Source organism: Panthera uncia (genome assembly GCF_023721935.1).
Source record: "Panthera uncia isolate 11264 chromosome B3 unlocalized genomic scaffold, Puncia_PCG_1.0 HiC_scaffold_1, whole genome shotgun sequence".
NCBI classification, from domain to species: domain Eukaryota; kingdom Metazoa; phylum Chordata; class Mammalia; order Carnivora; family Felidae; genus Panthera; species Panthera uncia.
This window is the reverse complement of record NW_026057582.1, coordinates 23,194,097-23,209,099: the sequence shown is the minus strand read 5'-3', so window position 1 is coordinate 23,209,099 and position 15,003 is coordinate 23,194,097. Positions and strand designations below refer to the sequence as shown.

Here is a 15,003-nt window from a genome sequence, read left to right as displayed (position 1 = left end):
GCAAATCTTCCCTAATGATTTATAAATGAATACTATAAATGATGTAGTCTCCCAAGAAGACTGTGTTTTACTGTGAGTTGGCCAGGGGGTTGATGAGCTAATAGCCTGAGACATTACATAGGATCTAACATTCATCTTAATAATATCTTTGAGTTGAAAAATTATATGGAATTCAATTGCAGGAGTAGTTTATTAACCTGGTCAACTCTAGATCCTACCATACAAAATGTAGAGTTGTGAAATTTCCCACTATTCTCTTTTTGTTAATAGTCACTTTCACTAGAAGAGATATCTTTTCATTCACGTCTTATGTGCATTGAATTCACTGTCTGGCGTTGTCATATTTCTTTTGTAGTCCCATTCTGTAGCTAACTCTGCTTGAGTAATGTTGGAAATAGCTTATATATCTCACACACACGTATATACGTATATATAACATTTACGTATATATCACACACATACACATATATAACATATATATCACATACACATATATATGTATATCATATACATACATATAACATGTATATGTATCAAGAACATTCTGAACTGGTGCCTCAATAGATCTTTAAGTATTCTATATGTATGGATCTATTGACGTATCTGTTTCAGAACATTGCTGATTTTGTACAGCCTGATTTTGGAAGCACGATCCCAAGTAGAAAAAAAAGGAAGGTTTTTAATATCAATATAAGCAAAAAATATCAAGGCTTTAAATATTACCTCAGTTTCCTTGGTTATGAAATAAAAGGTTTGAATGCAGGTAATTTTTAAGTTTTTAACTAAATTTTTGTTCAATTCAGAGAGAGTAATGTCACAGCTTCTATGGTTTTTTTTTTTTTTTTTTCTGGTATACTAACAGACTGTACTGTAATCAGTCCATTGTACTTATGGAAATTTCTTCATTGGTTTGACTTTTCTAGAAAATTTAATTTATATTTCTAGACAATTTGATTTTGGTTCATGTTGAAATAACGTCTCAGTCTCTCTTTGGAAGAAGCTATATATAAAACTGAGGTTTGTTGAACCAGTACATTGCAGAACAGTTAACAGGGTGAAAGTGTATTCTCCTTTGCTCTCCTAGAGAAATTGTTTCTCTGGTTTTGCCTTGGACAATACTGAAACAGTCATATTCCAGTGAGCACAACTGTGTGCGGAACAGTTCTCTGAGCCTTCAGCCCAGCCATTTGGGAATCAGACCACCAACAAGTACAGGCATGCAGTCGGTCATTAATTATGTTACTCTATCAGCTCAGTGCTATTGTGTAACAATATTCTAGAATAAAACAAATCCATTATACAAATTCATTCACTCCAGATCCATATCTGCAGTTAATCATCCTTGTTTGATGGTTCAGAGATAAAACCTTATTTAAATTTTAGTAGCCACATATCAATAACAGAGAGCAAATGTATTCTCTGGAGTACTGACAAGAATATATGACAGAGAGGCAGCAAGCTTTGGGCAAAAATGAAAGTCTCCAGAATAGTGTTGTCTGTCTTTCAGAATGAATAGTGTAGTTGGACCAGACTATCAGGGTCCATCACTGAACATAACCTGCCCCTGACTACTATGAGCCATGCTTACCATCAAAAATATTAACAGAAACTCTAACTCTGGGGTTCTGGAGTGTAATCTCTACCACAGGTAGAGAAAGTCTATGAAAGTAGAACCATTGTGTATGGAATTTGAGAACAGAAGAAAGCAGAATGTATACTTTATTTTTCTATTTAATCAAAGTAGACTTCATAATGAAGATGAATACTAACAAAATGGTGTAATTAACGCTTCATAATTACATTCCATTTTACAGTTTCAGACCTCTTTCAAACATATTTTCTTATATCATTTAAAAATATTATTCAACATTTACATAAGGCAGGCCCAGCAAATGTGTGGCTTTCCCAAGATTGCACGCCCATAAGAGGTGGATCTGGAGAGAGACATGGGTCTCCTGACACCTAGGCTCTTTCTACTAACCAGTGCTACCTCTGGTACGGGAGTATGCTCGCATGAAAGCAGTGGGCCATCTCTAGACATCAGGGAAATTAAAATGCACACGTGTGCACTACACGCTAACAGATAACATTCACTAAGCACTGTTGAATATGAGATATTTGGGTATTTTCACATTCATGTTTCAGGTTTCACCATTGTGATGGATTCCTTTTCTTTGCAGCTTTTTCCCCACTCAGCTTGAACCATGGAAGGTTGTCCTGTGGATTGCATTATAACAGGCCCCTTTGCCTTCTGTATTCTGGTTGAGTTTGCCCAGTGGGAAGCACACAAGGAGGATGAGAAGGAAGGATGACAGTGAAGTCTGAATTTTTAATTTTCTGTCTCCCTCCCTGTGGAATGACTACCAATTGGCCCTTTGACCTAAGGTCACAGCTCTTGTGAGGCACTGCTAACTCTCTGTCTTCCTCACAGTTCTGATAACTGACCTTTCCCTTGCCCCATTAGGCCAAAGGTAGTGATAGAGGTCTTCTCTTAATAGCACTGAATACTGCATTACCCCTTGGAAGGTTCATTATGCCCTGCCTGTGCCTATTAACCTTTGTAAGTATTTACTTTTATTAAACCTTCATAATATGGCATGGTTGGAGTGGGCTGTGTCTTTCCTATTAGTATCCTGACTGACTCAGTGTTGTTAAGACACATTATGGATGGGGAAACTGAGGCCCAGAATGTTTCACAGTTAAATAACATACAGATCTAGGATTCCATCCCAGTCTTCTAAATCCAAGCTTACACACTCACAGCGACAGCCCGTGGACCAATGATTCCGAGTAGGGAGGCTGACCCATATGTGTAATTACAGCTTTACACAATAGAGCTTTCTTGAATGGACTCAGAAAAGGAACAATTCTCAGAAACATGCCACTGTCCTTTATAAATATGTTTTGAAATTTCATAACATGTTTTGCAAGATAGAGTAATGGTAATAGTGTCTGGAAGAAAATTGGATAAGATTGCATCTGGTCTCCCCCTACACCATTCTGTCTTCCTGCACTGTCAGAATTAGCCTATGGAGCAAATCTGACCATGTCACTTCATGTCTAAAACTCCTCTGTATTGACTAAGATCCAAAGTCCCTAACTGTAATTACTTGGTCTTTTATATTGGTACCTCTCTGTATTCCTTTAGTGTTAACTTTACCAATTCCAATCTTTATTCTTGAGCTCATATGGACCCACTAGACTGGTTCTCACCTGAGGTGGTTTATTTTTGTATTTTGTATTTTTTTTAACTTTTTTTTTTTTTTATCCTCCGACAGGCATTTGGCAATGTCTGGAGACATTTTTAGTTGTCATGACTAAAGGGAATGCTATTGGCACCTAGTGTGTGGACGGTAGGGCTACTGCTAAACATCTTACAATGCACAAGGCAGCTCCCACAACAAAGAGTTATCTGGTTCAAAGTGTCAGTATTGTCACAATTGAGAAATTCTGTTCTACTTTAGGACTTTGAACTCCCCCTGACTGTTTACAAGATGCTGTGATATGTGATTTTATTCCATGCCCTTGTCAACTTTGCCCCTAGTACATATGCTGTTCTACCAACTGGAATGCCTTCCCACTTCTTTTTTATTGTTCACTCTCATTCTTTTTTTTTTAATTTTTTAGTTTATTAATTTTGAGAGAGAGGAAGGAGGGAGAGTATGCATAGCAGGGAAGGGGCAGAGAGAAGGAGAGACAGAATCCCAAGCAGGCTCCATGCTGCCAGCACAGAGCCTAATGCGGGGCTTGAACTCATGAACCTTGAGATCATGACCTGGGCCGAGATCAAGAGTCAGAAGCTTAGGGGCACCTGGGTGGCTCATTCGGTTGAGCATCCAACTTGAGCTCAAGTCATGATCTAGCAGTCGTGAGTTCGAGCCCCATGTCCGGCCCTGTGCTTACAGCTTGGAGCCTGGACCCTGCTTCAGATTCTGTGCCCTCCTCTGCCCCTCTCCCACTCATGCTCTGTCTCTCTCACTCTCAAAAATGAATAAATGTGAAAAAAAATTTAAACAAACAAACAAAAAAGATGCTTAACCAACTGAGCCACCTAGGTGCTCCTGTTCACTCTAACTCTTGAAGCAAGTTATACCCCTCCTCCTTAACAACTCTAGGCAAACACAAAGACATCTGAGCTGAGTTCCTGCAGCACTTTGTTCATTTTTTAGTATAACAATTTACCTGTTTGTGTCTATAATTCCATTTTACTGTAATCTCATTAAAGACAGCAGCTCTGTTACTCCCATCCCCCAGGTCAGCACAGTGTCTGGCATATATTAGAGACTAATCATTGAATGAATGAGCAAATATTATTGCAAGCAGTGGCTATATTTCTCCTGGTTAATTGTGTTGTTTAATTTTTATAAATTAAGTTAATTTTTAATTGAGTATGAAAAACTATATAAGAGAAAGCTGCATGACTTCTTTGATTGAATGAACATTTTCTTAAAAATTATGTACCTTATAAACCAGGATTTCTGTATCCCGTTACCCTTCCTTCCTATCTTCCCTCCTTATTAGTACCAAAAAATATGCACATGTACATACATACCTGCTTTTCTTTTTATTTTATTTTATTTTATTTTATTTTTTTAATATATGAAATTTATTGTCAAATTGGTTTCCATACAACACCCAGTGCTCATCCCAAAAGGCATACCTGCTTTTCTTAAAGTGAGAAATGTCCATCAAAATTTTTGTCATAGCTTTAGAGTGCTCTAGCTGTTTGGAGAAGAGAAGCCAGAATGACTGTATGTAATGTCAGCATTATGTTGAGAATGAAAAGTTAGTTCTTTTCAGCCTTGTCCACAAGAGGGAGGACATTGCCCTACATCAATTTTGTTGATTCCCCAGAACTGTTGGCTACTGTTGGGTCTGCTTGGAGCTAGAGATTTATGTTGTTCCTGCTGTTGCAAAATACAGAATTAGAACCTGGCAGGCATTCCTGTATAAATTTGCACACTGTTTAAGATCAGCCCAGTTTGGGTGGAGAGGAAGCAATCTGTGTATTTGGGAAGTTTTGTCAGAATAAAACACACTTAAGGAGTGTGTAAGGCCAATAGCTGCATGAATGAGCAGGAGGGTGTCTTGAAGGTACAAAAAGAGAAGAGGATGAGGGGGGTGATTATTTAATGGTACTTTGCTTACAAGGTTGGCCAGAAGAATATCAGTGGGAGAATGGTAGGGAAAAGTTGCCTGCCAGAAGCACCCTCTTTCAAGTTAAACAAAAAAGAGTATACCATTTAAATAATCATTAGCCTCAAGTAAAACTCAGTTTCCTAAATCTCAAAAAGTAGGAGAAAGATAAATGATTTGGAAACAAAGCCAAGAGGAATGGCCAAACAGGATGAGCCTGCCAACCCTGCCTGTGCTCCTCAGGTATAGTATTACTTAATTGATAAAAATATTGAAAGTTATCCCTAATATTTTTATAGAGGGAAAAGAAAAAGATTGAGTAGATGTTCTTATCTGGTCCCACCTGAGTGAAGAGTAGTAGAAATGGCAGTGGGAGGGAAATATCTGTAACAGACCCAGACAGTGGGACTGAGAATAAAAAGATAAGTCACCAGGGCTAAACAGATAAGAAGTCCTAATGCTTCCCCTCTACTGCCTTGGGATACACTCTTTAACCAGATGGGGTGACTTCTGCTCCAGGAACTTAAGGTTCAGAAATGAGAACATAGCCTTGGCAGCTAAATGAAGATTATGTACAGTCTTGATTGAGCTCTTTATCACTCCCCTCATTTTGTTCCCGTATTTTACCATCTCTCAAGCTACAGAAAATAACTCCATAGAACTAAAAATATGAAGCCATTCAACTGTAGATGACTCTGGGAATCAAGTCCCTGAAACTATGTCTGAACAATTAGAAACTCTGGACAGAGCCACCTGAGTATGAGCCGGAAAGTCAAGGACATGACAATGCAAGTATAAAACAGCAGAAGAAATAAAGTAAAATAAAACAAAGGAAGCTATATACATTAGAAAAGTCTAGGAATTTGGTCTAGAAGAAAATAAAGGACCAAAGAATTTCCCATGAGCTGTATTCTGTAGCTCATTTGGACTGTAGAATAACTTTAGAAATTTTAGTGGCTCAAGAATTTAAAGGAAAAATTTTAAAACAAATTAACTGAGTGAAAGGAAGAGGGAGATTATAGATGGAAGGGAGAAAAATGTGAGAACTAGAACAGTGCAGTCACATGACTAATTTGACAGAAGGGACAACTTCCAAGTACTAGTCCCTGGCTGTACATGAGGCAAAATCTTACACTCTCTGAACTGTGAAAGAAGTCTCCAATTCACACACATCAACAGAGAAAGGATTAAAATTAACTGACTACAGAGACATAAGTATAGTATTTGACCAATAAGTGGCTTATATTGGCTAGGGATAATACCTGCCAACAATAGGAAGGCACACTAAAAGATAAAAATGGGGGAAAACATCTGAGCAGGGAAATCAGAGCTGTCACACCGCCATGAAAATATAAATCACGAAATTCACTCAGCCAGGTCATTAAACAAAGAAACAAATGGACAACAAGAACTAGCCCTGGTGGTGGTGGTGGGTGGGAGAGCGGAGAGCAGGACCTAACCTTGCTATAATCCATCATCTAAAATGTCCAGTTTTCATCAAGAAGTTGTGAGACATGCACAGCGGTGGGAAAATGTGACTGATACACAGGAATATATGTTGGCAATGGAAACTATCTTTGAGGGGCTCCAGATGTTGGACTTAGCAGACAGCCTCCATGGAAGTTATTATGTTAAATATGTTAAAAGGATTAAGAAAACTATGCTTAAAGGCTTAGAGTATTAAAGAAAAGTAAGATGCTAATGATTCATCAATTATAATGATGTATTAGTATTATTACAATTATCGTTAGTGTATGTATGTGTGTATATATATATATATATAAATTTTCAACTTCTAAATTTCCATTTAGAGATTTTGCATACATACTATATAAATTTGGAGTTGAGAAGTGCAGTAACTCTAAGAAAATTCCCTAGAGAGGCTCAACAATAGATTTGAGTCAGCAGAAGAATCCGCAAAGTTGAAGATAGATTAATAGAAATTATAAGTCTGAATAGAAGAAAAAAATGAAGATCAATGAACAGAATGTCAGGAAAATGTGGGGGACTTTTAAATGTCTCAACATATGTAAGATGGGAGCACAGGGACGAAAGGAGGGAAAAAGGGACAGAAACAAAATATTCAAAGTATTAATGACTGAAAATTTCCCAAATTTGATGAAAAACAGTCTCCACAGCAGAGAAGCTGAATGTACTCTAAGTAGGATAAATTCAAAGAGTTTACATCCAGGCCCATTGTATAAAACCATTGAACACCAAAGACAAAGAAATCTTGGAAACAGCAAGAGACAAATAAATGACTCCTTGTGTATAAGAGCACTGCAGTGAGATTAACAGCTGATATGTCTTGAGAAACAGCGGAGGCAAGAGACATGACAGCATTCAATGTACTGAAAGAAACAGAAGTGTCAGCCAGGATTTCCATATCCAACAGAGCGGTCATTCAAAAGTTAAGGCAAAATAAAGGCATTCCCAGGTAAACTCGGAGAGTTCACTGCTAGTATACCTGCCTTATGAGAACTACTAACTGCTTTAATTCTTCATGCTGGAAGGAAGTGACAGCAGACAGTAATTTGAATCTACATGAAAAAAAAAAGAGCTCCAGTAAAGGTAGTTATGTAGGTAATGATAAAAGACAGCATAATTACCCATTTCTTTTTCTTTTTTCTCTTAACTGATTTAAAACACAATTGCAAAAAACAATATCTATAAAATTGTACTGTTGGGCCTATAATGTATGGAATTGTGATATATTTGACAATAAACCGCAAATGAATGAAGCTATATTGGAGAAAAGGAAATGACAGCAGATGGTAACTTGAGTCTGCAAGAAGAAATGAAGAGGGATAGAAATGGTAAATAATAAGCTTAATTAAAAAAACTCTATAAATATATTTGAGCTATCCTTTCTTCTATTCGCTTTTTAAGAAGGCATGTTTTTAAAAAGCAATCATGATAATAGAATATTTTTGAGGTTCTAACACATATAGACATAATGTGAATAACAACACAATGAGGAGGAAGGGAAGAGTGTTGTGGAAGAGTAGAGTTTCTATATCTCACTGGAATTAAGCTGAGTATAGATATGAAGCATATTTTGATAAGATGTATATTGTAAGACCTGGAGCAACCACTAAGAAAGTAGCTCAAAAATACAGTTAATCGTTAAAGGAATGAGTGTGCTAGGATATATTAATTTAAGATGAAAGGGGATAGTAAAGGAGCAAAGAGGCACAAGATAGGGAAACTGTGTAAGTACCATTATGTAGGCATCCCATCATGTGACCTCTTAAAACTCATTAGACCAACTTGTTTCAGACTGAATAATTTCCTTATTCAGGCCTATTTTCTTGCCTCAAATAATTATTGTATTCATGGTGGGTGCTCCTTGTGTTTGAAATCTTTTAAGCAAATTAATAAGAATCCTGGAATGGATTTTTTTTAGCTGATTCCTACACTAAATTTTCTGCTTCATCACCCTCCCCTTAAAAATATTGGGTCGAGGGGCGCCTGGGTGGCTCAGTAGGTTGAGCGGCCGACTTCGGCTCGGGTCATGATCTTGCGGTCCGTGAGTTCGAGCCCCGCGTCGGGCTCTGTGCTGACAGCTCAGAGCCTGGAGCCTGTTTCAGATTCTGTGTCTCCCTCTCTCTGACCCTCCCCCGTTCATGCTCTGTCTCTCTCTGTCTCAAAAATAAATAAACGTTAAAAAATTAAAAAAAAATAAATTAAAAAAAATATTGGGTCGATAATAGAACACACAGAAACACACACCAAGGTACACATTGAGATACATACTTTATTTGGTACCATTAGCTGTTTAACTGCATACTTACCTGATGCTCCCTGATACTACCAATACTGACATAAACATGCATTCATTTCGACTATGTTCTGGCACTACACATATCCAGAGAGATAAAAGTGACCATTACTTTTGGATTGTATTTAAGTTGAATACATCAAAACAACCATTTTAGGGCTCACTGAATACTCTAATGTCTCTTAAAAAGGAGTGTACATATGTATGTAGGTGAGTATAGTAGAAGGTACATAGTAACAGTGATTAATAGTGTTCTTAATTACACAAACACACAAAGAATTGTGCATATTTATATGTAGCATATTTAGAAATGGATGTCTTATCTATATTTATATAATTTTATGTGTTCATAAATAATATACAGCTTTAAACAATGACGTGTGTATGACACAAACATATACACAAGGACACCACACTCTACCATGAGGCATTGTAGATGTGCTTTCAGTGCTTAGGAACATGGATGTGTTCATGGCAGAGCCCTCTGACAATTGGGCAGAATGGTTAAGGATATAGCTGTGAGAATCAAACTGCCGGTGTTCGACTCACAGCTCTACCATTTGTTATCTGTGTTACCTGGTATCTATAAAATCTAATAATGATATTTTCTTCTTTGTGGTGTTCTTATAAGCATTAATTGTCTTAGTGCATGTAAAATTCTAACAAGCACCAGGCAAACGATGAGTTCTCAATACATTTTAGTTATCATTATTGATCTTTTCATTCTGCTCTTCCAGGAAATAAAATAGTTTCTTTCGCATCTGGACCATGTTATGTTTCCCATCTAAGAATGCATCTTCATCATATGTCTTTTATTGTGGCAGTGTCTGTAACTGTCAAACTTTATTTGTAATCTTAGAGTTTTCAGATTGTAATGTACAGCCATTAGCATGTTGTGGGTATTACCCAGGTGGTGGTTGCTTCTCGGGAATAAGCAGGTGTATTTATATTGCTCGTGTAAATAGGGTGGTGGTATGATGGTGACATAGATTGTTTTGAGTACCTTCCATGTGGTTGGGCTGGTATCTTCCTGATCTGGTTTTTTTTATACATAAAGGCAGACAATTTTTGTCTCTTGTTCACTGTTAGGCCCACAACACTTAGAAGAGTGCCAGGTACACAGCATCAGAAATGAATGCATCATGGTACTTCTCAATCTAAAACCATTCACTTCCCATATCTTCCCAAGTCCATTGATTTTATTGTAATATCAAAGAACAGTTATATAACTACTTCTCAAAATATGCTTGATGCTTTTGTTAAATTTAATAGCTTGTTTTTATCTCAGAATTCCCCTTCTTTCTTTCCTCTATGTATACAGATGCTATTTTATCTGTGACAAATCTGATGCCATCACCTCTTTCATTACAAACCCCATTCATCTACCAAGAACATCTCAGACTCTACCTTATCTTCTCTACTCACCTGCATACCACAGTCTTTGTGTGGCATGAATGCCCTGAATGCCCCTGGATTTATAGATATTTCCTGGGTCGGTCATTTAACCATTTGTATATTCTAGTACAGTTACTTCCACATGCCATGTCTCCCGTCATAGCAGGGTTCTTATCTGTTTCACTTTTGAACCCTCCATAGTACATGTAGGTAGGTAGCAACTATTTGGCAACAGTAAATGTTTAATGAGGGCCCAGTGAGTGCTGGATACTGAGCCCAGTGACAGGTTGGCTTCATAGGAATGTGAGTGATCATTTCTGTGTTCTCTAAAAATATTTGCTAAATGAATGATTGAACAAATGCACATTTTGAGCAGCATGGTGTTGTAGAACAGGTCCTGGCTTTGGTATTGGACATACTGGCTTAAAATCCAGGCTGTCTGACTTTGAGATGTTAACATCTGCCTTCAAGACCCTTGGTTTTCTATTCAAAGTAGGAATGATAGATCCACGTTGTAGCATTAAGTGAGATGATAACATAATGGGGTGGAGTGGGAGGAAGGGGGCTCCTAATCAAAGTGCTTGGACTAGAGAAGCATCAGATTAGGTAGAGTTTCTTCCTCATAAGAGTGCTATTTGAATAAAATGACTGACTGACTTTCAGGGTGTCATTATTTTTGTTGTTGTTGTTCTAGCTCTAGTTCTGTAGATCCTCTTTGAATGGGTGAAGCAAACTCGTATAGTGCCTGGCCACTAGGGCTGTTACAGGACCAGACCTGGGCTGCTGCTCTTTCCTCCTAGAAGCTCTGGCAAATGTCTGTTTGCTGTGCTGGTTAAAAATTTCTGTTTTCCTCCTATTCTTCATGAAATACTTCCAGGAGTCTAAGTTTTGTTTAATGCATTTTTGTTTTGTCTACAGCACGTAGAATTAAATTATTACTATTTGTGGGGGCATTTATACATTTACAAAACATCTTCGTATCCATTATTTCATTTGGCACACTTGCTAAGTCTGTGAACATGGTAGGGCAGTGACCAGTGCCACTGTATGCCTTTTAAAGGCAAATAATGAAATAGAACCTCAGAGTTTAAGTGGTCTGCCCAAGGTCACATAGGTTAAAAGTGGCAGCACTGGAGGTCTATCCAACACAGGTCACCTGACTGCAAATTTGGTGTCCTCTCCTCCCTACTCTACTTACCCTGGAAGCAAAGAGAAACTCTGATATCCTTTATCCTGACATTCTCCTCCATTCTTCTTTGCAGAGGCGTCCATCTTGAGCTATGATGGCAGCATGTACATGAAGATCATCATGCCCATGGTCATGCACACTGAGGCAGAGGATGTGTCCTTCCGCTTCATGTCCCAGCGAGCTTATGGGCTGCTGGTGGCTACTACCTCCAGGGACTCTGCGGACACCCTGCGTTTGGAGCTGGATGGGGGGCGTGTCAAGCTCATGGTTAACTTAGGTATCGTATGAAGTACCCTCTGCCACTTCGTTTGGGCTTGTCTACCCTTTCTTTTCTGATTTTCATTGGTTTGATTGAATTCTTTGTTTGTTTCTTAAAAGTTAGCTGCTCACCTCTTGTTTAATAGATCAAGGATAAAACCTAACAGCAACAAACACCTTCTCCTTGTTTCTGCATGAGGTTTTGATGTCAATTTCTGGTTTCTGACAGTGGTGGTTTTTTTTTTTTTTTACTAGATTATTTATTTTTTAAGTTTCCTTTCTTGGTTTTTTGGAACCGTTTAGCTTTGTGTAAAACACGCTACTTTGGTCCATCTTTTGATCAATCACATTGCCATTAAGTCCAACTCCTTGGTCACCACTCAAAACAGTCAAAGCTGAAGGCAGAGATAGGATAGCAAATGGAGGCAAAATGGAGGTTGGGTTTGAGAGAACTAAGCTTTGTGAGTAGGATGAGAGCTGCATTGTTTCTTTATCTACAATGACTATTCAAATGGGGAATTCTGGTGGCACTGGTATCTCTTCATACTTTAGCCTAGTGGGGAGGACAAGTCAGATTTTTTTCTGATGTCCCATTAAAGAAATAATCCTATAAATTTATAGAGTCTCTGACATGTAGAAGGAGAATGTGGCTCCTGATATGTATCCTCTTCTTCCTTCCTGACATTCTTACCCATTATCTAGCAGCCCCTTTTATAAAGATTGTCCTGTCACACTGTTATTCTCCAATTTATCTGCCCTCCTCATGTAATACATATCAATTTTTCCTTAGTATTTAAAAATTATGACAGTTTTAAATTTGCAGCTTTATTGTTCTTCCACTGCAATTACATGTAACATATACTTTGGGAACTCCCCTCCTGATGGCCTCACATTCTCTCCTGCTACTGACCTTCTTGACTGGATTCTAATTGATCTTCTATGGAGAATGGGGACCTCTTGATTTCTGGAAGGAAAGAAACCAACCTCATTTCTACTCAGTAGAAAGTCAGTGCCCTATGTCAGCAGGATGAGTAGTATGGCTGAGTTCAAGCTTCCTAAGCTATGGATTTATTTGGGTATATAGTATATGTTTGGATACAGAGCTCCTTCTTAAAGATTCCAGTGGAATGGGTTGTCAGAGGCACGGAGAAGACATGATGAACAAATATACCAGACACAAGACCATATAAAACCTTAGATGGCCTAGTGGGAAGGTGGGATTTGGAATCCATACCAGTCTTACCTGCTGTCAGGTCAACTGGTTGTACTTGGAAAATGCCTACACTACAATCCTAAATATCTCTAGGACACAGAGGACTGTTTTGAGCAGTGGCTTTAGTTATGTCTCTTTTTTTCCTTCCAATTTGCAGCTTTTATAACACTATGCCCTTTTTCTTGTCCAACCTCATTTGATTTCTGTTGTTAGTGTGTCTCTTGGGTTTTTTTGTTGTTGTTGTTGTCGTTGTTGTTTGTTTGTGTATGTGTGTGTTTGGTTATTTTTTTTTAATTTTTTTTTTTTTTTGCTGGATCTTTGTGTTCTTGAGTTTTTAATTCTCCCCACCATCAACCATGGTAAATCAAAAGATGGTATTCAACCCTTCAAAGGCCCAAAGCCTGCGGCCCGCATAGCAAACAGCCTTGAGAACAGAGTGTACTGAGCAGCCTGCAGGGGCTGGCAATACCCCTGTCCCTTTCACCTTCCCTTCCCTACACCATCGTCCCTACCCCCATCAAAGCAACAAAAGAGCGTGTATGACCTAAAACCAACAACCAGTAGCTGATTGTCTACTTCTCTGAAAAATAGCAGAAGACATTTTGAAAAAATAAAAAAAAAAACAAAAAAATGAACCTAATGACTTAAATAGCTTACAGAAAAACATGACAATTCTTAACTCTGCATGTTTCAGAGCAAGAGAGAACCATATATATAAGGATGATTAGCCCCATGGGGCCCTGTGGAAATGTATACTGTCTTTAAACAGAAAATATATTTTTCTTCTTAGACGTTGTTTTGTAAAGATGAGAAAGCCAATGGTGGTAGGTCTTACATCTTAGGAGGAGAGATGGGATGGAGGAAGATAAAAAGGGATGAGGAAGGAGTGGACAGATTCTCTTACACACACACACACGCGCGCACACACACACACACACACACACACACACAATCAGAGGTCCCATGTGTATTCCTAGAAACCGTTATTTTTCTGTTTTAAACTCTGCCTCAACTATGAGAGAAGTGCTTCTCAAGGAGACTACTTGACTTCTAGCACACACTCAGTCTAGCTCCTCTGAGGTAGAGATATCTTAGGCAAAACAGAGTAGGAGAACCTTGTGCTTTTCAGAAGCAATAGTGACTTCTTTTTCCCCTGAAGAGTAGGATTCATCACAATGACTGGTTTGAATTTCTTTAACTTTCTTTCAAACCTAACTTGAAAAACCTCACTGAAATTCCCTGTGCTTATGTATACAAAACTGTTCACATCCATGCTTCATTTAAAGGTTCTTCTTCCCTTCCCTCCCCAAATATACTCCTTTATGAATGTTTTCTCTCCTTATTATGAATTTATTTTTCCCTTTTCATTGGAAGAGGGAAGAAAGCATCTCTAAGTAGGGTTTGCATTCACATTTATTCCACAAGAATTAAATTCAACCTGATCAATTTGTTCACCATTTCAGTTGTGTCTCTTTTGTAGCATATGCTCAAATGATATTACAGTTTATTTCAAATTGGTCACACATATAAGCTCATAATATAAAGTCTAGTATGTATATATTTCTCTGATGTAATGTATCCATCTCCTAAATGTCAAGGAGACTAGGCTTCCCTGAGGGTCTTGATCTCTGAAGAGAGCAGATGTGGTAATAGCTGGTGTTGAAAAAGGTCCTACAACACTGCACATTCTTAAAAGTTGAGAGATTGGCTACTGATCAATCATATTTTGATCTCTTACAATTAAAACATATAATAATTTCATTATCATAGTATATTTAAAGATTTAAAAACCTTATTTCAGTCGCCCAGTAACTTTATGAGATAAATCATGCAAATGTTTTTATGCTTACTTTTTACAGATGTGAAACAAAGAAATGTTTGACTTTTCAAAGCTAACATAAAAAGTTGGCATTGGAGTTGAGCCTAGAACCTGACTTTCTAAAATGCTGGATCAACATGGGTTATCTGTTATCCCCACAGCTCAATACTGTGGATCAATGACGTGGTGGTCTTGATGACTGCTTTCGTGAT

General features: G+C 37.9%; 1 protein-coding gene across 1 annotated transcript in view; it reads left to right on the top strand.

Annotated features, from left to right (window-relative positions):
• NRXN3 (neurexin 3) overlaps nucleotides 1-15,003 on the top strand; it is an 896,926-nt gene that overhangs the window by 279,093 nt on the left and 602,830 nt on the right. The window contains exon 7 of the mRNA XM_049614079.1: nucleotides 11,575-11,778. Coding sequence (XP_049470036.1) covers nucleotides 11,575-11,778 — 204 coding nt within the window. The remainder of the gene's footprint in view (nucleotides 1-11,574; nucleotides 11,779-15,003) is intronic.